This window comes from Centrocercus urophasianus, unplaced genomic scaffold, assembly GCF_019232065.1.
Source record: "Centrocercus urophasianus isolate 14NV4802_14NV808 unplaced genomic scaffold, USGS_Curo_1.0 seq_13, whole genome shotgun sequence".
Taxonomy (NCBI): Eukaryota; Metazoa; Chordata; class Aves; order Galliformes; family Phasianidae; genus Centrocercus; species Centrocercus urophasianus.
In genome coordinates this window covers 51,519,411-51,546,603 of record NW_024884475.1, presented here as the reverse complement: position 1 = coordinate 51,546,603, position 27,193 = coordinate 51,519,411, and the positions used below count along the sequence as shown (strand labels likewise).

At 39.1% G+C, this 27,193-nt stretch overlaps 1 protein-coding gene across 1 annotated transcript in view; it reads left to right on the top strand.

Annotated features, from left to right (window-relative positions):
* Positions 1-1,049: 1,049 nt before the first annotated feature.
* PAPSS1 (3'-phosphoadenosine 5'-phosphosulfate synthase 1) overlaps positions 1,050-27,193 on the top strand; it is a 37,698-nt gene continuing 11,554 nt past the window's right edge. Inside the window, exons 1-9 of the mRNA XM_042812521.1 lie at positions 1,050-1,239; positions 8,166-8,280; positions 9,354-9,589; positions 10,868-11,006; positions 12,705-12,823; positions 19,490-19,603; positions 22,084-22,195; positions 24,022-24,227; positions 25,764-25,899. Of these exons, the coding sequence (XP_042668455.1) occupies positions 1,180-1,239; positions 8,166-8,280; positions 9,354-9,589; positions 10,868-11,006; positions 12,705-12,823; positions 19,490-19,603; positions 22,084-22,195; positions 24,022-24,227; positions 25,764-25,899 (1,237 nt within the window). The 5' untranslated portion in view covers positions 1,050-1,179. The remainder of the gene's footprint in view (positions 1,240-8,165; positions 8,281-9,353; positions 9,590-10,867; positions 11,007-12,704; positions 12,824-19,489; positions 19,604-22,083; positions 22,196-24,021; positions 24,228-25,763; positions 25,900-27,193) is intronic.

Below are 27,193 nucleotides of genomic sequence, written 5' to 3'. Positions count from 1 at the left end.
AACAGAGAAGCTCCCAACTTGCTATTCCGCAGAAGCATGATAGTTTTCATCCCACGCCTGGGTGAACATCATGTGAGAAATTCGGCTACATAAAATCCAGGCCCTCTCCCTGTCACTGTTTGTCAGAATGTCCCTATACAACAAGGGATTGTCTGCTGGACAATTTTTTCAGAGCACCGAGCAGTACAACGTTACTGTTTAAGTCAAGACCAAACAATCAACTTCAGTCACCGTACATCTTAGTTACACAATGATAATTCTGTCCTTCAAATTACCTGACAGCTTTTTTTTTTTTCCCTTCCTGATTTCAGAAAGGTCATTTACCTTGCATTAGGACCTTTGCAAGGATGTCTTTTTGACAAAATACAGTAAATGCAAGTAGGGCCTTTCAATTTCCTGTTGAAAACGTCAGAGGACAAAAAATTTACAGATGTAAATGGTCTAACGTATACACAAAATGCAGTTTGGGTAAGCATGATACCGTTTTCACCTTTAGCACTTAAGTGCTAAAGCAGTGCCTTTCTTGAACTAGTATAACTAGGTCAATATTTACACAGTAAATGCCACTCATGCCAGTACAGCATCACCTCCACCATAAGCTTAGCACCTGGGTGTGTGAGAGCAATTCCCTTCTGAACTAAGAATCCAGAGACACACAGTTGTAAATTCAGGCCAAGAGCCGTTTCCTAGCTTTACTCGATGGAGAAGTCCGGCTGAAGTAGGGGGTGAATGGAAACCATACTCGCCGGGGCCACATCGCCACCAGCGCCCACTACTGCGACGCTCCAAGCCTAGCTCTGCGGCACGGACCCCTCTTCCCCTGCGACGACGCGCCGGTCCGCGGGGACGCAGCCCCGTGCCGGCAGAGCCCCGCCGACCGCCGGGGGCAGCCGAGAGCGCTCCGCCCAGCGCGGCGGCAGCGGAAATGGCGGCGCCCCGCGGCCGCCTCCACCCCTCGGGCGCGTCACGGCGCTGCGCACGCCGGGCTGCCGTCTCCCACCGCGCCTCCTTCCCTCCCTCTCTCTTTTCCTCCTCCCTCCCGCCGGGCCGCGGCTCCTCCCTGTCCTACCCGCGGCACAGCAGCCGGCGGCGGCAGCAGCAGCTTCGTCCGTATCGAGCATCAGCGGGCACCGCGCGTCTTCGCCCTCCTTATTTCCCTTCATCCGTCCTCCCGCGGCCATGGAGCTGCCCGAGAGCCAGTGCAAGAAAGCGAAGCTGAGCAACAGGGTGCCGAGCTGGGTGAGCGAGCGAGCGGGCGGGCGGGCGGAGGAGCGTGGGGAGGAGGGAGACACGGCCAAGGCTCTGAGGTGATGTGGCGGCCGGCCTGGGTGCTGCCCTGCCCCGCAGCGGGAGGGATGAGGAGAGACGCGCGCGAGCCGGGACCGTTACCAGAGCGGCCGCGCGCTCCCTCAGGCGGAGTCGCCGCGGTCCCCTCCTGGAAGGCACCGTCCTGCCCCGGGGAGCCCGGGCAGCCTGTGAGGAAGGTCTGGGGGCTTCGTCCCCGCCGCTTTCGCCGCCAGCACTCCTTCTTCCAGCGATGTGGCAGAAGGCAGAGTCAAGAAGGTGATGCACAATGCGGGCATTCACACAGCTAGGGTGGCCAGGACTGAGGTTCTTTGTATGCTGGGTGTTCTGTGGAAAACTGTCGAGACAGGGGTTAGAAAAAATTAACTAAAGCCTTCATTCAAAGGAGGAGAGAGATTGGCTTACAGCACAGATCAGAATGCAGCTATTTAGCAGACACATTGCAGGCCTTCACTGGGCACATTTGATACTTCTGATGATGCAAAGCAAGTAAGAGGCAAAAAAAAATAGAGAAATAGATGCGTGATTATTGTCAAAGAGCTCTGAGCTGAAGCGGATGAGAGATAAGGTCTGGAAGTTATTTGGTATGGTAGCAGCATTGCAGAGCTGTCGCTGATGCTTGCTGTGAGCAGAACAGGCCCCAGCTTTCTACTAAAAGAGTAAGAAATCGTCATCACTGTCCTGGAAAAATGAGGAAGCTGCTTCTGTACTATAAGAGGTTAAGTAGGTGCTGTGCCATTCCGGTCCTCCTCTGCTGTGTGCGAGTTCCAACTTGTTTATGTAGCAGAGTAATGGGTAAATCACATTCTTCCAGCTCCTGTGAGGAAAAGTTGAAATCAAATATTATCAAGAAGAAAGTGAAATGAATCCTTTCTAGATGGAGGCAACGAAGTTTATTCTAAAGTTACATGACATAATTTAGTTTGTCTGAAGCAGAATTGTGATGGATTTGCTCAAAGCAGGGAGATTGTGCTAAAAAAACTTAATTAACATTAGCTGAGTTCATTGAATGTCAGTGAGGGCCAAAAGATACGTGGCAAGCAGAGGAAGTCTTCCGTCTCTTCCTTTTTCTTCAGAAGGCCTCAGCTGAAGTGCTCTCTTAAATCCAATATGATTTGCTGGAAAAAAAATATCCTGATTCATGCACACTGCAAATATTCAAATGTCCTGGCATTTCTGGCTGTGTCTGTTCCTTGGAGAATGAGGTCATAGCAGCTTCTGATGTCCCATTGGGACCGGCAGCCCTTAGGAGAGCAGGCAGAGCTGTGTTGTCCTGACTTTGTCTGGGCATCTGGTGCTTTTCAGAATGCCCCTCCATCTGGGTAAACCCCTGTGTGTATTCGTGGACTTGCCAGACCTACCTCTGAGCACAGTGTGCTCAGAGTTACAGAGCAGCACACAACACAGTACAATGCCAGTATTTGTGGCTCGCTCGGCTGGAAAACTTGTGTAACGCTTTCCTTAGTACAGATTCGAGTCCTGCAGTGTTAGGAATTACCTGCAAAATGAGGCAATGATAGTTTTCTCCAGTATTTATTTTTGGCTGAGGCATTTCTGCAGTTAGTACTTCATTTTGATTAGTTCCTTCTGCCAGCTAATGACTGGATTCAACACTGGTGAATGAGCTGCTGATGGTGGTCACAGCAGCTGACGGGTAAAGATAAACTCATTTGTTATCTGGTTGTTGCAGAGTCACTTATATCCACAGTGCTTCAAAATGTTCTGCTTGCTTTCTGTCAACGTGATTTTTGAAACCACCGCAGCATTCAGACTCCTGACAAAGGCAGCCTTGTGTGAGTCTAGTCTGTGTAGGTGGCAGGGGTGCGTGTGTTTAGCTAATTGGGTGGCGATGTACGAAGGTACATACGTAGGTACATAGTGTGTGAGCATCACTGTAGTGAAACATGTTCCAGCGAGCAGATATCAGGATGAAAGTAAGATTTTTTTGCTGTAAATCTTGGTGGGAGAAAATGTAATGCTGTAGGCTATGGCAGAATGTGGATTGGTGCTTTGTAAGTTTCTTAACAATAGTAAAAATCTTAGCGTTTGGCTGTCAATTCTAGACTCGCCCTTCATTCCAAAGCACAAATTTTCAAACCTGAATTTGAAAAGGTAGTTTCGGAAGGCGTTCTTGGCAGATCTTTTTAGCCAACAGCTCTTCATACCTCGTCTGAAGAGTTGAGCGGACAGACTGTGGGCTGTAGTGCATTTGTTGTAGCACATGTGGCATTACAATTTTGCTAAGTTGTTTGTGTGCAGACAGAGAAGATGGGAAATGTTCTGTGTGTTTAAGTTGCTGTTTGGCTATTGAAGAGAACAGGTTGGAAGGAAAAAGAAACATACGGTTTGAGTATAAATGTCATACAAATATATTGTTATCAGGATATCCCTGTCTTACAAGGGATGGGTGGTGAACAAGTAAGCAAATGGCCTAGAAAATGTCTGGAGTGGTTGGGAAGTGGGGAAGGCATTGAAGATAAGACTACTCTAGGGAGAAGGTGGTGGATGTGTTTTCTGTTAGCTTGTGGAAATTTTTAGCAGTATTAGGAGTATTCACACTGTGTTCTTAATGGAATTAGTCCAAGCTTCTTGAATATAAATGATTTGTTTAGAAACTTCACCTGTTGTGTACACAGTGCTTTCCTGATGCTTCCAGCCTCAAAGCTGACTGTCTGGAGTTAGTGCTGTAGCTTGGGAAATCTCTACTTGACATTGGAAGCTTTGCTTCTTAACCCAGAGGTCTTGCTTTTGTGAGAAGTTAAGATTTGCTGACAGGTGGCTGTTGAAGCACGATGGAACTTTTTATTTTAATTCTTCTTTTTTTTTTTTTTTCCCCCCATCTTTTATGCAAAAATATGAGCTTATGATGGCACTTCAGATTTCATATGAGAAACAAACCGGCGTAGTGAGGGGAGGGAAGAAAGGGAAAAGATGTCACGCTTCTTGTCTGACATTACAGTTCCAGTGTAACAGGGGACTGAAGCATTATTATTATTTAACATGGGGAACAGGGAGTGTTTTTAAAAGCAGTGTGGAAGCACTTGAACTGTAACATGGGGAGAAAGAATTCTGTGGGCAAATCAAGTGATGAAATTACCAATGGTTGTGGGGAAAAAAAGAGATAAGCAGGCCTTTGAGATTGATGCCATTTTTCCTTACAAAAAAAAACAAAAAAACAAACAAAAAAAACCAAACAACCAAAGTAAAACCCAAACTGTCTAGTGTATCTTTTCAGTAGAGATTATTATAAGGACTGTAATTAGGCTAGAAAATTTAAATTAGCTTTTTTTTTTAAAAAAAAAAAAAAAAAAAAAGAAAAAGAAAAAAGTTCTTTCTCATAACGTTGATATTACATTAATATTTTTTCTGTTACTCATTTTAATATGCCTCACTTCCTTTAACATCCATTATAGTGTTCTCCTAGGTAAGCAGTGCTTTGCTAGAGAATAAAATGAAATGATTGTTCTTTTTTTTTCTGCTGTTGTTTTGGATGACCATTAAATTTCACTAATCGATACTCATCAAATTTTAAGTACAGGAGTTTGAAGACTGGCAAAGTAACTTACAAGCACAACCACTCTCTGCTCCTAAGTACTCTTCTGTGCCACAGCAGTGTTTGTAGTAAGTGTGTGTGCCAGTAATTAATTGTCAGTGATTGATTGCTCAGCTTTTGCTGTTCAGTGTTGGTAGTGGACGACTTAGTAGGAAGGTAGACGAGATTAGAAAACATTGCTATTTTTGTCAGCAACGAGAATAACTTGCTAGATTTTAACACTCCAATGTGCTTCCATAAGAAGCTCTTTTCTGTTGGAAGTTAAGAAGGATTTTGCCACTGAGCTGCATAGTTGGTGTACATGTGTGTGCACCCATCCTGCTGCGCGTGGGTGAGTCTCTGAATGTGTGCAAACTATTTGGGCATTTTAGTTTTCAGATGCCTGCTTCGGAGGTATTAATGCAGGTGTATTTTTGTCCCACCACTGAGCTTGCTGACTGTTCTACTGCACTTGTGTGCCTTTTTGTTTTAGCAATCTTTTGGCCTTTTCATTGCTGTGATTTGTCTTGTTTGCTAATTCCTTACTTGATGCCTTTTATTTTGTATTTTCTTTTTAAATTTATGTCCTTCTTATCATTTTAAAAATTACCTCTGCCTGCTTCTTCAGGGTTTTATGTGTTTTCTAGGTGTAGGGCTAGTAAGATATCTGGATCAGTTGTGCTGCTGCTTTACTAGTTCTGGAAAACAAAACGAATCAAAACCCTCATGTAATTCACTGAATACAGGCTGGAAGAAGTCCTGTTGTGTGGCACACTTAACCTCCAAAGTATTTATGCTGATAACTGAGCCCATGCTATGAGTTGAATGCAAAGCATGGGTGTGTTTTTTTTTTTTAAATATAATTTTGTTTTGAAGGGTGGGAGATTTTTATGGAAATTCTTTATTTTTGGAAATTATTTAAGTACATGTAACAAAGCAGTTGTGTTAGGCAAACCAAGATACCTCATGTTTGAAACTGGAGGAAATGTTACTTGTTATGAATATCTACTGCAGCTCTACTGAGACAGTGGCAGGGGAGCTGTGTTGTGGGACTATACAATATGGTAAAGCTTGACTAAAGGAGAGAGAATGTTCCTAGTAACCTATTAGTTTGGACTGATGTGTGCATTCATTGCCCACAGTGTATCTTTCCTTTTAACTAAAGACAGCGTTCTTAAACAGTTTTCATTGTTTTTTGTGACACAGTTTGTGTCTACTCAGAGCTTTCTGATTTTAGGTAGTGCATTGTTGTTTCTATTACAAGAAGAAAGACTTGTTGACTTTTGCTTTTTTGGACTTTTCTTTGACTTAGTTTTAGTTAGCTTTATTGCACTCACTTTATCTGCAAAACAGCTTTGCAAGTAGAAGATAATTTGTTTGAGGATAATGCAATTGGCGAATGGAATGTTGTTCTACGTGGCTATACCCTGTGCAGGTGGTGGTTTCGTATGGATTGCTACTCAGTCTTCCTCTAGTTTTAGATGCTGACTGTCACTGCTGAGTTACAGAATTGATTTATTTAAAAATCTGAACATCTGTTCCTACCTTGAGTTTCTTTAATAGCTATGAGCCCAGCTGTGCAGGGACAGACACAACCACTCAAATACAATCCTGTTACGTTCTAATAATAAGCTGAACTTTGAAAAACTCTTCTAAAGAATGATGCAACAGTATTTCTTGAAGTCATAAGTAGATAATGTATTTCTGTTAACCCTGTTTTGTGATGGCGCTAAAACTCTGAGCAGCTCTCTGCTTGTACTCCATTGATTGATATCCAACCTTGTTTTTTTTTTTCATTGTCACCTTTTCCAGCTAGCATTGATATAATGATGGAAGAGAAGATAGTACAAATATTTTGCAATCTGTAAGCAAGAGAAGTCAAAGCAACCTTACATAAGCAAACAGTCCCACCCTCAGCATGTTCTTGAAGCTTTCATTTCTGTTTATTAGGTTGTTTGTACTGGGTCTGGTTATCTAAGATCTTGATCTTGAACCAACAAAGTTCTTGTAACCGGGTACCAGCAAAGCTCAAGGGGATGCTGAGGCTGATTTTCCTGTTCCTTTGGCTTACACTAAGAAAGGTGCTTGACAACATTGTCATCTTGTGGAAGATGATGCAGCAGCTTATTGTGATGACTCGATAGTTTTAAGAAAGTCTTTAACCAGATTTGTTATGAGAGAATTTTGTCAGAAAATCTACTTTGTAAGTAAGTTCTTTAAAAAATCATTTAGAAACATTATTTGATATAGGCTCAGAATATACAGTAACTGTCTCAGATAGGTCACTCTGGAAGTAAGGTCCTGCGTTTGTTTCCATGGAAACTACAACAGACAGAACTCAGTAGCACCACTTAAAGCATGTATGCTCGGCTACAAAAGCACTATTTTCAACATGGTCACCACCATTAGCTATGCATTTTCACTAGCAATGAACAAGAGTGTGCATGCCGTGCTTGTAAAAATTTGCATGTCTAACTGGAGCATGGCTTGTCTGTCACATCACTGTTGCCACTGCTGAAATGCCTCTCTGTGCTCACATCCAGTGTTTGGTCTCCATAAACATTCAACAAGTGTACATGGATGTCAATGGATGCCATTTTTTCCCCATGGAAGGATTCAGCTCCACACCTTTGCTTCACACACACTTCCGTGTCAGACGCCATTTTGTCAGACCGCTGCTGCCATCTGTCACACAGCAACAGCGTGCAAGGGAATATTGGTGGCAAGGTTCAACCTTTGCTGCCATACCACCGACATCCATCTCTGATATCCTGGGGCAATATAGTAAAATAGGAGGCATTACCTTCAGAGCAGCCCTTGTAATTTTGGAGACTTAAGATCTGGGTAAAGGCAATGTGGTTCAGAGATGTGACTGCTGAACTGAAAGGTGAATCGCATGCATAGTTTGCAGTGAAAATGTGTCTTTTTTTGAGTTGAAAGTGGGCTAATGTTAGTCTGTTTATGACAGGAACCTTAATTTCTGTGAGGTAAGAGGAATCTGCTTGACCTTCTTAGATTTAAGTGACTCGAGTAGGATTCAAATATAGCAGTTCATCTCTCTTTGGTTAATTTTTTTAAGCCAGCTGCATTTGAAAACAGTAATTGACTAGCCTGTAAACCCAGGTGCCAGAGAAGGAGCGCAAAGTGGTTCTCTGTGGGTGACTTTTGTAACTTCCTTTCATCCTTTGAATTGCTGCAGCAGATGGATTAGGTATTGTTTTTGCTTCCACTGGCAGGTCTCTCAGTCTTTGTGCCTGTGAATAAGAGTTTATATGTGCCAGCTTACCTTTTTAGAAGTTGAAGATCTAATCAACTACTATTTCTACAGGGAATGCAGAGGGCAACCAATGTTACCTACCAAGCTCATCATGTCAGCCGAAATAAGAGAGGCCAAGTGGTAGGAACAAGAAGTGGTTTCCGTGGGTGCACAGTCTGGTTAACAGGTACATTTATGGAATTCTGAGGCTCCTTGTGTTTTGTTTTAGTTTTTCTTCTGGAAAGCTGTTTAACTGTAGTTCCTCTTTTCATCCGAAGTGGAATGTGGCACCTGAGCCTTTGATGCTATTTTATTATTATTTTTAGGCCAAGAAATTGCTTTGGGACAGTAACCTGAGAATCCGCCTTGTTTGGTGCTCTAGGAACTTTAAGTTTACTTAGCCTTGTCCTTTGCTTACTTCTAGTTCTTGGACCATGTTGGTAGCTCTTGTGATTTATTTATTTTTTTAAAATCCATTCTGCCTCGTCCTACTTCCCATTTCACCTATTAATATATGACTTTTTTTTTTTTTTTTTCTTTTAAGAGTTTATGTTGCTCAGTCTCTTCTGCAAAGATTTCCTCTCTTTATATTCTTCTTGTCTCTTTGGGTCGAAATAGCACTTTAACATGAGCCTTTACCTATTAATGGCAATTGCATGTTGATGCAATGCATATGATGAGGTATTTTAGCATAGTCTTTTTCCACTGAATGGTTTTGTCTGTAAAAAGAAGGAGAAATGAATTCTGGAAGATGGCTTTGTTTTGTGAGCATCATGTATTTAGATTTCTCTGACTAACAGACTAACGTGTTTTGTTTTTGTGTGTGTGTGTGGTATCTAACTCAGTGCTGTTACTCTGCAAGGAATGTGGTATGGTCCCTTTCTGTTGACTGAAATTCACTTCAGTGTGAGATCTTTCTTTTCTGATGTAAATGTGACATATCCTCAACTTCATTTTGGATTTCTGAATTTAGTTTGCTCAAGTAAAAACAACCGCCAGCAGCTGGGAGTTAGGTACTACCTCTAGCTGTCGAGGCCAAACTCTTCTCAAGTGGCAAACTTAGCTTTGTGTTTATTCTCCCTATATTTCTTGTCTGTATTAGGCATTTAACTTTTATTGCACATAAATGCCTTCGAAGGCCAGAAGCGTGCATTGTTGCTGTCACTTTATTGGGCTTTTCAAACCAGCAGTGTACATGCACTGCAATTTTCCCTAATTTGTTTCTGTGCTTATGATACATAATGATATTTAATATTTTAGGTCTCTCTGGTGCTGGGAAGACCACAGTTAGCATGGCCCTGGAAGAATATTTAGTATGCCATGGCATTCCGTGCTACACATTGGATGGTGACAATATTCGTCAAGGCCTTAATAAGAATCTGGGTTTCACACCAGAAGATAGAGAAGAAAATGTCCGTCGGATTGCTGAGGTTGCTAAACTGTTTGCAGATGCTGGTTTGGTGTGCATCACTAGTTTCATCTCTCCTTATGCTCAGGTAAATGCAAAAACCTTCCAGATATTGTGAAGAAAGCAAAATGCAAAGCATCATTCTGAATTTGAGTTTTTAGGAGTTTCTCACTGAACTTAGCCAGGATGAAATGCTTCCTTTTTTTCTTCTAAAATGACTCAAAAGTCATAAGCAATAAACTAAAACATCAAAAAAATTTAGAATACTCTTAAAACTGGAACAGTTCTTCAGTTTACTAAGTAGAATTATTAATTTAGCATTAGGAATAAAAGCAAAAGATACTATAAAAAATTGTCCAAAGTGACAATATCTTGTTTGCTCCACTTAAATGCTAGTACTTTATAAATGCGAAAACTTGGTATACATTTCACCTAAATCCTCAGTTTAACTGTTTTTTAAAAGCAGCTCTTCCTTCAGTGAATTGATGGTGGGAACTCTATTTTACCAAGTCAAGTAACAAGCATGTGGTTGCTCTTAGTTCTTTAGTTCAACAAGACATTAGCTAATCTGCAGATTAGCTGAAGTCCTTGTTCATTTTGTTTTTGAAGACTTTTTTTATATATGAGAACAGGATGGCTGAGACAAGTAGAATGCATGAATGCAAACTATCTTGAAGAGCAGCCCAATGGCTGTAGCTCAGCTACATAGCATGAGAAGATGTTATTTCTTTGGTCATAGTGAAGAACAAACAATTCTTTTGATAATGACTTGTGGAACTTGAGATCCTGCAGTAAGACTTAACATGGCTATTTTTTTTTTCTCATTTCTCTTTTGTGAAAGATGGTTTTACTAGATTTTTGGAAAGTTTTTTTTTGTTATTTTATTGAATTCACGTATGGCATTCACAAATTGTTTCAACGATCAGTAAGCCATGCAAATAAAGTATTTGGAGTGTACAAGTCTGTCCGATAAGTGAATGTGCAGAAATCTGGTGATCTGGAGAGAAAGTTGATCATAACAGGAGCTGCAGGTAGTATTTGCTCTGGCTTTACTACATGAAGTAGATGAACTCTGAGGATTGGCACTCTTAGTACTGGAGCAGGTATAGATAATTATGTACTCTGTGGCTGTCAATAAAAACCAAAACTGGTTAATGTAAAACCTCTTTTATCTTCACGTCAACTGTTAACGTGTGAAGAACTTTAGAAAAGTTAGTCTAGCTGGCAGAGTACATTTTTGTTCTTTTTCTTCAAACTTGCTTACATTTTACTATCAGTGTCTTTAAAATGAAGCTCAAAAGCAGAAAAGCAATACAGGTATTATATGGGTGCAGTCTTTCATATTTCTTTTCCCATTTTCTTTCAGGATCGTAATAATGCTAGACGAATTCATGAAGGGGCCAGCCTGCCTTTTTTTGAAGTATTTGTGGATGCTCCCTTGCATGTCTGTGAACAAAGAGATGTTAAGGGACTGTATAAGAAAGCCAGAGCTGGAGAAATTAAAGGTAAACCTGGATATAGTTTCATCCTTCCTATATAAGTGACATGTTGTGATTGGACTACACATAAGTGACTGTGCTGAAGTGTGTGAACGTGAAGCAGAAACAGGTGAACTGGGGATAGGATTGAGCAAGATATTGGGATTAACTTCCAGCTGGGAGAGCTGACTGCTTTAAAAGCAAAATACAGTAACAGAGCAAAAACGTCTGTCCTCACATAGAAAATATAATTTGCTCCTGGTTTTTATTTGCAGACTCTCAGAATTAAAGATTAGTCTATCTTTCTGTGTCCATTGACTAGTTAAAAAAGAGCCTGATTCTCTCTTTGTGTCCATAAAAAATGATATTAGTAAGAATTACTGTCTTTTCCTCCCAAAAAGTAGAGTGTAGTCACCATCACTCTGTAAAGACTCTTCACTGAAAATGCATCTGAAGAGAATAACTTCTATTCTGAAGTTAGGATATTGTACTAGTGCCCATGAATGTGATTTAAGTCCCTCACACTTGAGTGAAGATTGCTTAGCCACTGGGCTTAATTTTTTTTTTTTTTTTTTTTTTGGTGCTGCTTGTGTATACATGCAGCAGGTTTGTTAGAATCTCCTGTTTCAAAGCAGGCTTCTAAGAGGTGTTGTGAATTGCTTACGTGGTCTGTGAAAACAGTCCTTACAAACACAGGAGTCAGATGTCTACCTTATTCTATCTAGCTATCTTAGAATTGGTATGTTAACTGCAAACTAATTCAATAGAGGATTGAATTCCATACTCTGCAAGGTATTGCTTGTGTGAATTTAAATATATACTTGTTGAAAATCAGACCTTTTTTTTTTTTTTTAAATAAAAATCTAAAACCTACTTAAAAAAAGTAAAAAGAAATCACTAGTAGTGACAGACAGTTGATGAATGTGTTGAAGTGCACAGTTCTTTCATAAGTGCTACTATTTTATTCACAATGTAAATCGAATATCACAGAATCGCAGAATAGCCAGGGTTGGAAGGGACCAAGGATCATGAATTTCCAACCCTCTGCCACATGCACCAACCTCCCCATTTAATACTAGACCAGGCTGCCCTGGGCCCCGTCCAATCTGGCCTTGAACACCTCCAGGGACGGGGCATCCACAACCTCTCTGGGCAGCCTGTTCCAGCATCTCACCAAGAACTTCCCCCTGACATCCAACTTAAATCTTCCCTCTCTCAACTTAAAACCATTTCCCCTTGCCCTGCAGTTATCAACCCTTTCAAAGAGTTGATTCCTCTCCTGTTTGTGGGCTCCCTTTAGGTACTGAAAAGCTGCAATGAGGTTACCCTGCAGCCTTCTTTTCTTCAGGCTGAACAAGACCAGTTTCCTCAGCCTGTCTTCGTAGGGGAGGTGCTCCAGTCCCTTGATCATCTCCGTGGCTCTTCTCTGGACCCTCTCCAACAGCTCTCTGGCTTTCTTGCACTTTTCTTGATTCCTTGAATATCAGCAAACATACAATTTGCCTGCTGCAGAATGCTGAATTTAGATGCAGTCATGTGGTAGGGATTGGCAAATGGCTCAATAAAGAAAAAAGCAGTTGTTTTCCCTATGAAATCATTTCTTAATGAAGTTAAAACTTTGTGCTCCTGCCTGGCTTATATCAAGGAAACTGCTATGTGAACACTGTTAAAGTACAGTCATCTTTCTGAAGAAATCATTTCAGATCTTTGTTTTCTGTTTTGTAGGCTTTACTGGGATTGACTCTGAGTATGAAAAACCAGAAGCCCCAGAGCTTGTGCTTAAAACTGATTCCTGTGATGTGAATGATTGTGTACAACAAGTTGTGGAACTTCTTCAAGAGAGGGTGAGCAGCAATGCAGGTGTATCTTAGTGACTTTTTCAAAGCATGAGGTCTGAATGTGCACACTGAAAAATGCAGATGGAATTTTTGAGTTAGACTTCCACATTTTTAAGTTTCAACTTTTAAAATTGTCTTCTTCTGACCTAAGCCTTGCAACAACAGTGATCACCAAGTGAAATAAGCTCTGTAGAAGTAGAGAGTTATAGTCATTGCCATAAATGCAATGTAAGGGATGAATAATAAATAACAAATGTAAGGGAGAATATGGAAATGGTGAATGCTAACTTTTAAATTGTTTGCTAGCAAAGGAGAATTACAGAAGATTATTATTAGATTCTCCAACAGACTGTTCCTCATGTTTTTTGTGAGGTGGATGTCCGGGACATTTAAGGTGTAGGCAATAGCTTGAGTAATGCTCCACCAAGAAAAAAAGACCTCATTATATAAACAGCATTGAGTTCATTTTATTCTACTGTTGCCAGTACAGCTTTGGAGACATTTAGTTCCTGTTTCCAAATTTTCAAGAAAATGCTTTTAACAGTTCACTGTTTGATCAGTATTGCTCGGGAGCTCTGGCAGCACAAGCCACAACAGGGTGCTGGACGTGTATCCTAGTGCTCATCTGAATACTTTCTGGAGGGAATAAGGAAAGAGCTGCCTGAGTCCTACTGTAGGAGGGGGCACTTCCTGACTGTGAGAGACCCTGAGCCTCCTCTTCAGAAGACCAATTCAGTACACTTCATAATTCTATAAACCAGTGTGCTAACATAGTGATCCCCAGACTCTTGCATTGGTACATTTGGTACACAATACTGAATGGTGGCTTCTGGCCCAGTCAGCTTGGCTCTATCCTTTGCTTAAAGCACATTTTAGTATTTTATTTTCTTTCAAGAGAATGGTGCCATGAATAGAAACGTGTCTTGGTGGTTGCTTACTTCAATAAGACATTGAAACCAAGGCATGGCTGAACAGGCACATCTTGTTCTCAGGCCATATATAACCCAATGATACCCTCACGATATAATTTCTTTAGGATTTTTTGAAGTGACAGACCAGTGGTCATGGTTTTAAACAATTCACCATGGTTAGTTAGGAAAAGGGTTGTAAACCAGCAGCATTAAAAACAATCTGATTAAAACATGGTTCAGAACTCCACTCAGTATTGGTGATACTGGAATTTCAAGAGCTGAAACACAGCTGAACTGTAATGTGTGTGTTGAGCTAAACAGATGGATGTACACAGATATATATTGAGAATTTGGAATATTTTTATTTCATAGGAAATGGAATGACTTAGTTCTTAAAACTGTCTCATAATACTTGCGAAGAACTCTAACAAATGTATCCAGTATTCACCAGAAATGTGTTTCTTCCTTTATGGACGAAAAGGGAAGTAACCCCATAGAGGACTAATAAGCAGCTGTTGAATCTGGAAAGTTACTGTGTGGTGTAAATCAGTTTTGAGGAGCATTTGGATAGGTTTCTTTACATGTAAATGCAATGAGTGAAACACTTGAAAGTTCTTTTCAGGGAGTTAGAATGCGAGCTACTGATGAGTATCTCTTAAAGCTACTGAGTCGGAGTCATGAAAATTTCCTTTTATTCCTAACTGCTTTCAATACTATACAAAGATGTTCTTGCTCAATGTTTTTTTATTTTTTTTTCCCCAGTCAGAAAGGCATGAGTGGCTTTGGGCTTGATAAATTTGGCTCTTAGTGTGCTGATACCATCCAACGGAGTCAAACAAGCCTAGTGCAGATATTTGGCTGGAGAGATTTCATTGTTTCCATTTGTTTTTTTCCTGTCAACAGTTGTAGCTGATCTACCTCGTTAAACAAAGCTGGGATTTTGCAGTAATTATATCAGCTCAATATTTAACCAGGGAGATATTTTCTCAAGAAGTCACCTCTCAGGAATGCCACCTTTATTATTAAGGAATGCAGAAATGTATAAAGAAAGTATTGGGTTTCTAGTATGTAACTCTCAACATGCTGAGAAAAAGTGTCTTTTAACAGCTTTTGTACAAAAGTCCCATTCCTGGGGACAAAACACAGCTCTCCAAATACCACAAAAGCAAACCACAAATTTTGGGAATCTGATTTTATACTTCTACTATTTAGATCAATCGACTGTGAGTATAAACCTTCACTCTTCCTTTTACCACCCAGCCCCTGAATTATAGCTAAGAACTGAATTCTTATCTAAGTTCAGGGACTTTCTGTTCTGAGACTCGGCGCTGCACTTGCTGGAGGGAGGCTCTCCATATGGTCTTTTAAAGAGTTGATTTCCTGACTGTATTCATACAGTTCTTTACAAGTGTATTCAGAACAAAGTAGAAATGGAGAGTAACAATTCCAGGAAAATACACAGAAATCAATTCTGTTCTGTATAATCTCTTTCTATATATTTTCCTCTGTTTATATTACAGCTATCACTGTCATGTAATTATTCTTTTTGGATCAAAGTTCTCTGTCTTATCTAAGTTCCTCATTTATTCATTGGTCAAAAATGTAACAACGAATACTCTGTGTGATCATCTTGGTTATGAAATTGGGTTGCAACAGGCCAGAAACCATCTTTCCGTGTTTTTTGAGAAACCTACAAACATAGCAGATCAGTATTTTTAGTATCTTAACCTTTATGTAGGGCAGACGTTTCACATCTTCAGCCCAATTCACAATTGACTACAAAGTATACAGTCAGTAGAGTGTATTTGACACAGCTGATTGTACTCACCTGCTGGCTGGGTATGGAATAATTGTTTTACATGCAGCCTTGTTTTCCATCTCCTTTCAAAACTACTTCAGTGGAAAATTTGTATGAATACGACTTCTTACTTTTTTGACCATGATGATAATACCAAATACCTACAGCAGTAGGTGGGACTTTCTGGGTTTTGTAAGATAAATCATGAGGATTTAAAATGATTTATAATTGTGTAAGTTTTTTTCCAGTTGCCTTTGCAACAAAGAGGGCAATAGCAAATTTGGCTGTACTCTTGCTAATACAACAACGGATTAAGGGAAGTGATTAGAACAAGTGACCCTGAGAGTTTGTGGACAATTCATCCTTGCAGATATTTGAAAAGTGGTTGAGCAAGTTTCTGAGCAGCCTCTTGTGATTGTTTTAGTTTTGAGCAGGAAACTGAACTAGGAGACCTGCAGAGGTCCCTGTGTGATTCTCTGCTAAGGCCAGTAGTTATTTTGTGTGAGAAGCAATGGAAAAAAACCAAAAAAAAACACCCAACACGTCCAATCTAAACAATATACAAGGCTGTACTGGTAGTTTTGTATTGCTGCAGTGAAGATTTACACACAACAATAAATACGTATTTATTGTTATATCCACAGTGAGCAGAAAATGACTTAAGCTTTCAAGTATAATTAAAAAAAACCCCACCCACCTCAGTATTCAACTTCAGTAATTCCTGCATCAATAAAACATTGATTTCTTCTCTTGCTTAGGGAAGTAAGCACAGCCTTCTGTATTTTAAGTTATGGATTTCTTACTATGGGGGTAGGTGTACTTTGGTTATTACTGTTTTCCATTGGAAGTATAGCGCAGAGTGATTTTACTGAAATGGATTTCAGCAGCTCCAAGTGTGTTTTTTTCTTTTGAAAAAGCACGTATAATTTTGTGGTTATTATTAAAAAACAAAACTTCAGTTATGGTGAATTGTGTAATTAGAGAGTGCTGGTGTCATTTTTGTTGCTGCTAAATTACTTTTGCTTTCTTTGTTTTTTAACTTCTGAATTCTGGGAAAAAGGAGTGGCAATTTTTTAGTTCACAATCTTGGTAGGCTTCAGAGAGTCCATTTGGAAGGTAATCTTCTAGTTGGATTTCCTGACTAATTGGCTTATATGAGTATTTCCTCAATGTGTTGGGGTCTAAAAGTTTTGTCTTAGTTAAGGTGTTCTATTTAAGCTGAACATGACTTATTTTGACCAAAACAAATGTGTGAAAAGCATAGTCAGGGCAGAAATAGCAGTGAATGACTGGGGTCAGAAATTTCTCTTTTTGACACAAGGAGGGGTGCTTTTGTGGCTCGAGTGAACTGGAAATGTAACAGAGATGGGAACAAAACAGGTGTTAGTACAGAAAATCTTAGTTCTCTTTAGTAAGATTTGCAACTGTCACTGCACTTTTTATTCTTTCCCGTATTTAATATTCTGATAAACCTCCCTGCAAGTTCTGGATAGCAGTAATTGTGTGAAACAGTGATTACACTTAAGCAAATAGTTCTGTCTCTTTCTTTGTGTAAACTGTTTAGTGGCCTCACCCATCAGTTAATACAAACTTACATTACTGAATGGCTGGTCTTATAAATCAGCTGACATTTGTGAATGCTTGTCTACTGGAAATTTGCCTGAAGGCTGTTTATTTTTTTTTTTTAACAGACTGAGAAGGGCATTGCTATTGGCAAGGAACTGTCACCTCAGTCTAAGATGTCAGTGACCACGTTAAAGTGGTCACTAGGTGGCCTACTAGCCTAATATTTATCTAAAATTCATTTGGTTCAACGACCTATGAGCTTCTCTTGCTGATGTTTTAAGTCAAAAATACTGCTTTAAATCCCATTTTTATGTCTGCTGATGAGTCTAGGTTTACTCATCCTGCAAATCCTCTAGATATTTAGCTTCTATTTAATGTCTTAGCGCGCCATAATGTTTGTGTCATTCACAAACAACAACAACAACAAAAAACAACAAAAAACACTTAAATTAAAACAACAACAACAACAACAACCAAATACCACAACCACCAACAAACCATCAAAATCCCACATCTAACCATATAACCTCCTTGGTTTCAGTTGAAACATAAGTAACTCTAGATTAAAAATACCATGAAAATACTGTTTTATCTACTTGGGTAGAAATACAGATGCATCTGTGGCCATGGCTGTAGTTGTAGTTTTCTATGTAGTGCTTTAGATAATGGTGGTGGGGCTTGAGCTGTTTTACAAGCAGGGTTGAATTGCCTACTCTGGATTTATTGCCTTTCACTGTGTGTATTGCTGCCTTCATGCTGCCTACGCCCTCAGTATGAGGCAGAGATTGTTCACAGAAAATACATTCTGTAACGTTTGTTACTTCTGCTGTTTGGCCCACTAGAAGGACACTAAAAGTAGGATAATACTGGAGAAAACTCTTCAATAGACACATTTATTTAAAGCTTTTGGTGGTTTGTAAAATAAGAACATTATACAGTGGTAAGAAACTAGGATCCAGAGCAGAATATTCTCTGAAGCTATCTAATGTGTACCCAGGCATTACTCTTTGCTTATAAAATCTGCTGCTCTTACCAGCAGGCAGCACTTTCATTTGATTCCAGGCTTACTGCTGTGGAGAGTCTGCTATGGCTGTCTTGGGCTGTAAATCTTCTGCTCAAACAGAGAGAAGACAAGACAGGTTTTACCTCATTCACCATCTAACAAAATCACTTCTCAAACAAAATCTGATTGTAATGGATTCAGCTTTTCCTAATATAACACAGTGTCTAAGTGCTGGTTTATTTTTCTTTTATTTGTCTTTGGAGACACAAATAGTGTAACAGTTTGCTGGTCACGCTTGGCTCTTTTCGCTCATGACTGCAGTCATTTTATCTCTCTTTCTTCATGCCATTTCCTTTGAGTTTCCATGGAGTTGGTGCCTGACATCAGATAAATGCTTGACTAACTGCTTTAACATTCTTGGGCAAACTTTGTGTTTCTACAGACCCACCTATTTACTGTGGGCTGCAAATACAGGAGTCGTTTTTAGTTTTCCGGTGTATTGTTGTTGTAGGTGTGTGTATACCTTGCTGTATGGGTGAGCCCCTCCCTCCACCCCAGGAAGAGTCACTTCACAGAAGATTTCAAAAATCTTAAAAATCTGCTTTGAAAAGAACATTTTCTTACTGTTCTCAAAAGAATATTTTCCTACTAAACACCACTGGAGCAATTTGACTGGGTTTTGACAGTGGGCATCACCCTGTGTCAGGAGGCTCTTGGAAATTTTGTCATGATGACCTTCCTTTCTCTTCCCCTTTTTCCCTTGGAATTGTGTCCTTATCCTTATGAGGGATTTAAAATTTAGATCATATGAAGTGAGAATGTTTGTCTTAAAAAAACCATAGAGGAAAAATGCTTTTTTTTATTAGTGATATTTTGTGGTATTTGAGTTATAATTAGAACACTGCTTTTATTTCCCTAGCTGTCAGAAGATTCACTTTATACTTGTGTATTAATCAATTTCAGTTTTATTTTCATATTAGCACTGTTATATACTTGATTATTTAAGATTTAGAGACTGAGCATTTATGTGTATGTTTCACTTCTTTAGCATGTATAAAAGTGTAAGCTCTTTCTGCTATGGCTAATGTAAACATTAATAAGTCATGAAAACTGCACTTAATTCAGTACTTAAATACTTAATAGGTAAATGTTTTATAGTGATATGGGTTTTAGTAATACTTTTTGGCAGACACTGTTGCTACTCAAGCCAGCAGCTCTGCTGGTAATATATACAAATCTTGAACCAGTGCTCTTAAAAAGTTAATAAAAATTCCTTACTGCACATATTCTTGCTAGCGAGCAGCTCAACATAGAATTTTACTTCTTGACTGTATATTTGGTGTCCAAGAGGCATTCTTTGCAAACGTAAAATTGTGATTATTCCTTTTGTACAGGACATCGTACCAGTAGATGCCTCGTATGAGGTGAAAGAGCTTTACGTGCCAGAAAACAAACTGAAGTTGGCTAAAACTGATGCTGAGTCTCTGTTAACCTTGGAAATAAACAAGGTACCGTGTGTTCATTTATCTCCTTACTGAAGCTGACAAAACAGTCTGTGGTTAGGCAGAACAGTGTACAGTCAAAACACCTGTACTCGTTACAGACTGTAACTTGACACACATTGTCCTTCTTTTCTTGAGGAGCATAATAGCGTGTTTTCTTTTGTCGTTTTTTAGAGGTAGCAGTTGACTGATAACTTCATAAGTATTGGCTGGAATTTCAGATAATGCTACTTAGTTTGTCCTAAGTCTGGAGATTAAAATTTGGTCATTTTTTTCCCCTTTGAGCATTGACCAAACCATTCTTTGCATGCATCCTGTGCATAGTTGTTTCTAGATGAATTATTAATATATACATTTCTAGATTGCTTACGCAATTTTATTTTGAATTGTAGTGACCAAGGAGTATTATCCTTGTTAGTAACCTTCAGGTTTAAGTAGTAACCTTGTATATCAGGCTTCTACAGTTGCAAACTTTCGTCTGTAGGTGATCAGACCTACTTCATTAGTTTTTGCTTCAATTTTTTTGCTAATTGGAATGAATTCATGCTACGTTTTCTGGCTTCCAGGACAAAAATAACTTGGAAAAGCGTGGATCAGTGTAATACTTTTACTTCAGTTAAATGTGTGATTTTCCAGTGTGGTATTTAATTTGACAAAGCTGCTTCTGACTGTGTTTCTGTTCTTCCTGGTCATCTTTTTATGAAGAACTAGGCCTAAACACAGATACAGATGCTTTTTTTCACTGACTTCTGACTTTTTAATGGTTCTATTTTAAAAGCGTACCCTGGCAGCCAAAAAAGCAAGCTGCGCTTTGGGCTGAGTTGAACACAGCATAGTCAGCTGGTCAAAAGAGATGATTCTTCTGCTCTATTTAGTGTTGGTGCAGCCTCAACTTGAATTTCATGTGCAATTCTAGTCTCCGCAATACAAAACAATGTTGAGGTTCTTGAAAGCATCCAGAGAAGGGCAGCAAAGCTAGTAACAGAGCTGGAAGGCTGGAAGGCATGTCCTGTGAGGAGAGGCTGAGGACGCGTGGATGCTCCAGAAAAGAGGAGGCTGAGGTGTGACCTCATTTCTCTCTGTACCTTCTTGAGGAAGGGAGACTCTGGGCTCCTCTGCCTGGTAGCTGAGGTCAGGACCTGTAGGAACGACACAAAGCTGTGCTGGTAAGGTTCAGACTGTACGTTAGGACAGATTGCTTAAACGTGAGGGTGATCAAGCACTGTAACAGGCTTCCTAGAGAGGTGGTTGATAGCCTATGCCTGTTAGTGTTCAGGAGGCATTTGGATAATGCCCTTGATGACATGCTTTAACTTTTTTTTGTCTCTGATCTGGCCGGTTAGTTGCACTCGATGATGTTCATATGGTCCTTCCAACTAAACTTCTCTGTTCTATTAAAACTTTTAAGTATTGTATCTGGGACCTGAGAAAGCATGTGCAGTGAATGACTTTGAAGTTCTGAGACATCACACCAAGCACTAAACTAAATAGTATTAAAACTTCTTAGATTTCTAATATATTTTAATGGTTCCTCTCATTGCATCTTACGAAATTTCCTTTCGCGTGCATCAGTAAAACTGTATATTGCTTTGCAGAGGAATAAGTATTTAGGGTCATCATTATTGAGTTTCTGTAGGGTCCCATTCTGAAATGCTTCTCATCTAGCAAAACCAGCCTTCTCCCCTCCATTCTTAACTGGTGTTTTTTTCAGATACCAGCAAGTATATAACATCAGCTAGGGAAGAAAATGTGTGTTTTATTTGTCTGAACGTAAACTAAATGATGCAATAAAACTAGTCATGCTCTTTGCAAGACAGACTTAAACAAGTGGAGTCAGTGGACTTTGTCCTTTGTCAAAAACTCTTACAAAGTCTTAGTAATGCGCATGCAAAAATAATAAAGGCTGCACACTAAGTCGCAGTGTGACAGTTTTGATGTTAAGGAAGGAAATTCCCTGTAAAATGTTGCATCTTACTCTAAAATAAATACTTTCCTGAAAGAATTTTAGTTCTGGATTTTCTTACTACTTTCTGCAATAAAAATCTCCTTACTAATCCGTACTAAGATCAGAAGCGCTAGTCTTCTCTCTCCTTCATTCTGTTTTGTAGTTATTGTATGTGTTATTGTCTTTTTTTTTTTTTTTTTTAAAGCTCTTCTTTATCTTGCTTTATTGAAAAATAAATACAAATGAAACTAGTTCTGGTAAGATAAACTTTATCAAATGTTTATGAGTAAAGCTTATTTGTTTTTAACGCTATCAAGTTTGATCTAGTGTAAGAATTGGAAAGTAGTTATAAACACTAAGGAGCAAGTTGTTATTTTTCTTACTTACAGAGATTTGAAATTCTTTGGTTAAGACCATCAACTGAGAGATCTTCTGTTCACGTTGCGTTTTATGCGTAAATCATCTTCTGTTATGATTAACACCTAACGTCAGTCATTGAGCAATGCCTTTTATTTGCTCAATTTCTCTGTTTCTTTACAAGGTGGATATGCAGTGGGTGCAAGTGTTGGCAGAAGGTTGGGCAACACCCCTGAGTGGCTTTATGAGAGAGAGAGAATACCTGCAGTGCCTTCACTTTGACTGTCTGCTTGATGGTAAAGTACTTCCACTAGTAAATCTGAGCAAATGCTACTTGTAAAATATTATTGATGCTTTGCTTCTTAGTAATGGTGTGGGGAAAATTTCTCAGGTTTGTGCGCAATCTGAGATAAGAGGATAGAATTGTAAAATCATTACTTTTAAAACTTTTTGCTTGTATCATTGTGTTTGAAAAATCAACACCTTATCTTTTTGCCTGTACAAATTAGAATTTACATTTTTTAAATGCTTACATTTTGGAGAAGATTTTAAACCTGAAATCAACATTTCTAATTTGTGTTGAAGAAATCTGTTTTAGAACTCAGAATTGAAATTTAGTTGCTGTTTAGCTTTGTGCAAAGAGTGCAAAAAGGTTTCTTCCCTGTCGGTGATGAAGGAAGAGACAATGAAGTGACTTGAGTACTGTAGCTCTGTTGGGTATAAAACCAGAATTGGGAAGAAGGCCTGACTGGATGGTTGTTGCATGACACTGAATGACTGTGCCTTAATAACTACCCAGTTTTAACAAAAACATTTTATTTTGCATTACCAATAGGCTAAGAGCAAATATCAGTTGAAGCAGTTAAGTGATAACATCATCGAGTTTAAAATTCAATAGTGATTCTCTGTTATTTCATTTGTTCTTCTTTGAAGATTGTTTTACATCAACTTTTTGTGTTTTTGCATAGTTTATATGATGAAAGGGATAGCAAAGAGTCCTGCTTCCTTCTGTGTCACTATTTTCTTTCTGGAAACCAAATGGCAGAAAAAGGTTGCCATTTGTCTTGGACTCTTTTTTTTTTTTTTTTTTTTTTTTTTCTGTTATCCTTTTCACCCAGCCTTGTCATTTGTAACTGCCTATCTTGCTTAAGATATGATTAAAAGAAGGCTTAAAAAAAAATGCACTGCTCAAATAATAAGGAAACCAGCTGTATTTAATTTCACCTCAATTACAACTAATAGCAAAACTCCTATTAATTTCAAGGGGGCCATGACTTTTCTCTTGGAGAACTCCTAAGAGTTTTGCACTCTTTTTTTTTTTTTTTTTTTTTTAATGCCTGCACTTATTAGATTTTTGCCACTGTTTGATATTTAGAGTATTTACTCTACTGGTTTCTCAGATCTTACACGTGTAGTCAAGAAAAACAACGCTTCTGGGATTTAGCAGTGAAGTAAATGTCTAAAAATGAAGGACACGTAACATTTGAGTTCAGATATATTGGGTAATTTTTGGAAGTTAGTAGTTGGTGAACTTTCAGCTGAACGAACTATGTAAAATATCTGACTCTGCAGTTTCTTTTGAGGTAGATACATTTGAGACTGAACTTAATTTGGTGTAAACAGCAAAAGTCACCTTTTGAAATATTTGATTTACATATGCTAACTACAAAGATGTATTTTGCTGCTTCCATCACAGTGAGCTTTTCTTACAGACTGAAATTAGGGCTACGGAGGGTGATATTTGTATTTGTAGTAGTCATAGTAGTAGCAGTCTTGAGTAATGTTTGAAGTTACCTGGTTCAGTTTACTGTATTGCTGCCTAAACAAGGTATTCATTGTTTTGAGATCCCCCAAACGTAGTTTCTTCACAGTATGAATACTTTAGTGCAGCTGTAAGTACTTGCCATTTTCAGTAGTGTCTTTGCTCTTTCCCAAACCTCAGTGTTTGCACATCCTTACAGCACATGAAACCAATGCAAAAGTGTGTTATAAAGTCGTCCTTATTGTGAAAGCTAGAACTACCTGTTGTATTATCATACAACAGCTAGACTGTAACTTATTAGGAAATTTGATGTCTGGACTATAGCTGATAATATGGGTAATGGCTTTTCTCACTCTGTAGGGGGAGTCATTAATCTCTCAGTGCCTATAGTGCTGACAGCGACGCAGGAAGACAAAGACAGACTGGATGGCTGCACAGCAATTGCATTAGTGTATGAGGGTCGCCGCGTGGCCATTCTCCGTAATCCAGAATTCTATGAGCATAGGAAAGAGGAACGCTGTGCGAGGCAGTGGGGAACGACATGCAAGGATCATCCTTACATAAAGGTATGCGTGTGAAGTTGAAAAGCTAGTCTGATAAATTGTCCTGTCTGTGGAGATGCAAATTAGTTAAAGTTGGTGTCTGTGACTTGTGTATTTTGAGAACAAAACTTTTTTGAGAAATAATTAAAACATTTGAATGGGAACAACGGTGCTCTTCTGTTCAATGTAGCTCTTGAGTAGTCTGTGCTTAGTGTGAAAACCTGATAAAAATATGAACATGTGAAATGAATTTGGGATATAGAATCTGTGCTGCAGAGGGGAGGACTTTGCCCTACTGTGTGCCTAGGAAATCCATTCCCCTGTGGACCCAGGTGGATCATCAAAGCTCCTTAATATGCAGTGTGAAGTCAAGAAAAGTTCCTTTCTGGCTGTGTGTGGAGCACATGAGAATTGCCTTGTTTAAATTCTTTTGAAACAGACACCCTTCCTGAAGAGTTCATGATTTAACTCTTTGAGGAGTTATTTCCCATCTGTTGTGTTAAATATATTTTACTATTTTGGCCTTATGTGCACGTCATACTGAAATATTTTAATCATAACATACTCAAAGCAATACTGCATTTGGTTTTGAAAGCTGATGTAAATGTTACATTATAGCTCTGAAGAGCCATCAATGTATTACTCTTCCTATTTCTCTTTATAGTATCTTTTTGTTTACTATATGATTTAAAATCAGATAGAAAGGAATCAAACAAAACTCCAATTATTATTTCCCTATGGAAAGATAAAGCCTTCTGTGTGTTCTAAAAGCATCTGTATGACCAATAGTTACACGTATGTGAAAAATGGTTGTTTATTTATTTATTTTTTTTTTTTTTGACATCTTAGTCGTTTTTCTTATTAACATGTAATCACATAATTTTACTGAATAAAGTTACACAACACCAACTATGCAGGAATGTATCTGGAAAGGACATCTGCTATATACAATTGAGAGTGTTGAGAAAGGTGTGTTCTCAGTGTGTTCTGTGCTGATGAATGTAAGATTTTTGTTTTACTGAAAAAGTAACACAAATATAAGAAATGCTGAGAAAATCTTGGGCAGAAAAGATTTGGGTGACTTGTTACAATATATTAACAGTTACAGAATGTCACTACTGAAATTCACGTAGAAGATGAGAAACCATGTTCTGGTGTCTATATTGGCATGTATAGTAGTAGCACAACAGCACATGAATGTGTGTGTTGTAGTTTCATGATACTGCATCCATCTGGTGGCCCTTCTGAAATTGTCAGAAATCTTTGGGTGCCTCAGAGCTTACATAGTGGTGAGTTTTCTCAGTTTCATTATCTGTCTCATGCCTTCCCCTTCCTCCTATTTGAGATGTGAAATCTGACATTCACTTGGGGAGAGGTATGGTGAATGCAGTACCATTGAACCCCAGCAGCTCATAATTTTTTTCTTTTTTTTTTTTAACATTGGTGCTTGGCTTCAGAATATCAAATGCAATTAACCTGGAACTCTCTCCTTTGTGAAGATCGTGTCCTTTGCAGTAGTCTAAAAGCTCAAAACAAGCTGTTTTTCCTTATTTCTCCTAGATGGTTATGGAGCAAGGGAACTGGCTTGTAGGAGGAGATCTACAGGTCCTTGATCGTATTTATTGGAATGATGGACTTGATCAGTACCGTCTCACTCCAGCTGAACTAAGACAGAAGTTCAAAGAAATGAATGCTGGTGAGTAACTTTTTATTGTTTTGTTTCTTCATACAAAGGTTTATCCAAATACCTACTGCCTTGGTACTGCAAGGACAAGCCTTGTTTCAGGGATATTAATTTTGAACCCTCTTTTAAGTGGTGTTCTTTGCCTTTTACTGGTATTTATTTTTATAAGTTCAGGCTTTGCCTTGCCTGAATGAGAAGAGAAGCTGGTAACCCTTAAGTTTCTGAATTTGTTTTTTCCATGCGTGCTCAACATATTATTAATGCAAGAAAAGATAATGTTAAAATGTGGTAGAGCATGATTTAAAAATCATCAGATTTGACTAGAAGTGTAGAGGTATGCTGATAGAAGAGCATAAAAGCCCAGAAGTTTTTAAGTCTGCTACATGCTGCTTTTGGGGAGTAAAGCTTATGATGGCTATGTAAATAAATGGATATTAAGTATCACAAACAGCCAGCTAAATCCAGCAACTAACAGACAGCTACAAAGCGCTTGAAGTGTGAAAGAAGAGAACACAGACTGCAAAAGTGCATGAAGAATGCAAAGAGATTGGTCTTGAGGTCCTGTCTTTTTTCAGTATTGTCAGTATTACTGTGATCTTCAGGTTTGAGATATACCAGTCTTGGTCTTAACTGTTTCCCAAATAAACACGTTTGATACCTGTAAAAAAGCTTACTATTTATATTTCACTGAACGGTTGAGGTTGTAAGTGACTTGTGGAGGTCACCTTATCCACTCCCTCCCACTGAAGCAGGGCCACCTAGAACTGGTTGCCTGGGACCACATCCAGATGGCTGCTGTTATCTGGAGAGATAATCAACAATCTCCCCGTGAACCTATGTCAGTGTTTGCTCACTCTCACAATAAAAATCTTTTCTGCTGTTCAAGTGGATTCACCTTTGTTTCAGTTTGTGTCCACTGCTTTTTGTTGTGTCACTGGGTGCCTCTGAAAGGAGTCATTCTCCATCCTCTTTGTACCCTCCTTCAAATATTTATATGTATTGATAAGATTCCCCCCTGAGCCTTGTCTGAGTTGATGACCCCCAGCTCTTTCAGCCTGTCCTCACTGGAGAGTTTCTCCAGTCTTTTGTGCCAAGGAACCCAGCTCTCTGTAGCCTCATCACTGCTGAGCAATGAGAGGGAAAGGATCACCTCCCTCATGCTGCTACTTTGCCTAGTGTAGCTGTAGCCTACGGTACGGTTAGGTGCCTCTACTATAAGAGCACACTGTTGTCTCGCATTCAACTTGGTGTCCAGTTGGACCCCCAGATCCTGTTTTGCAGAGTGGCTTTCCAGCTCGGTACAAAG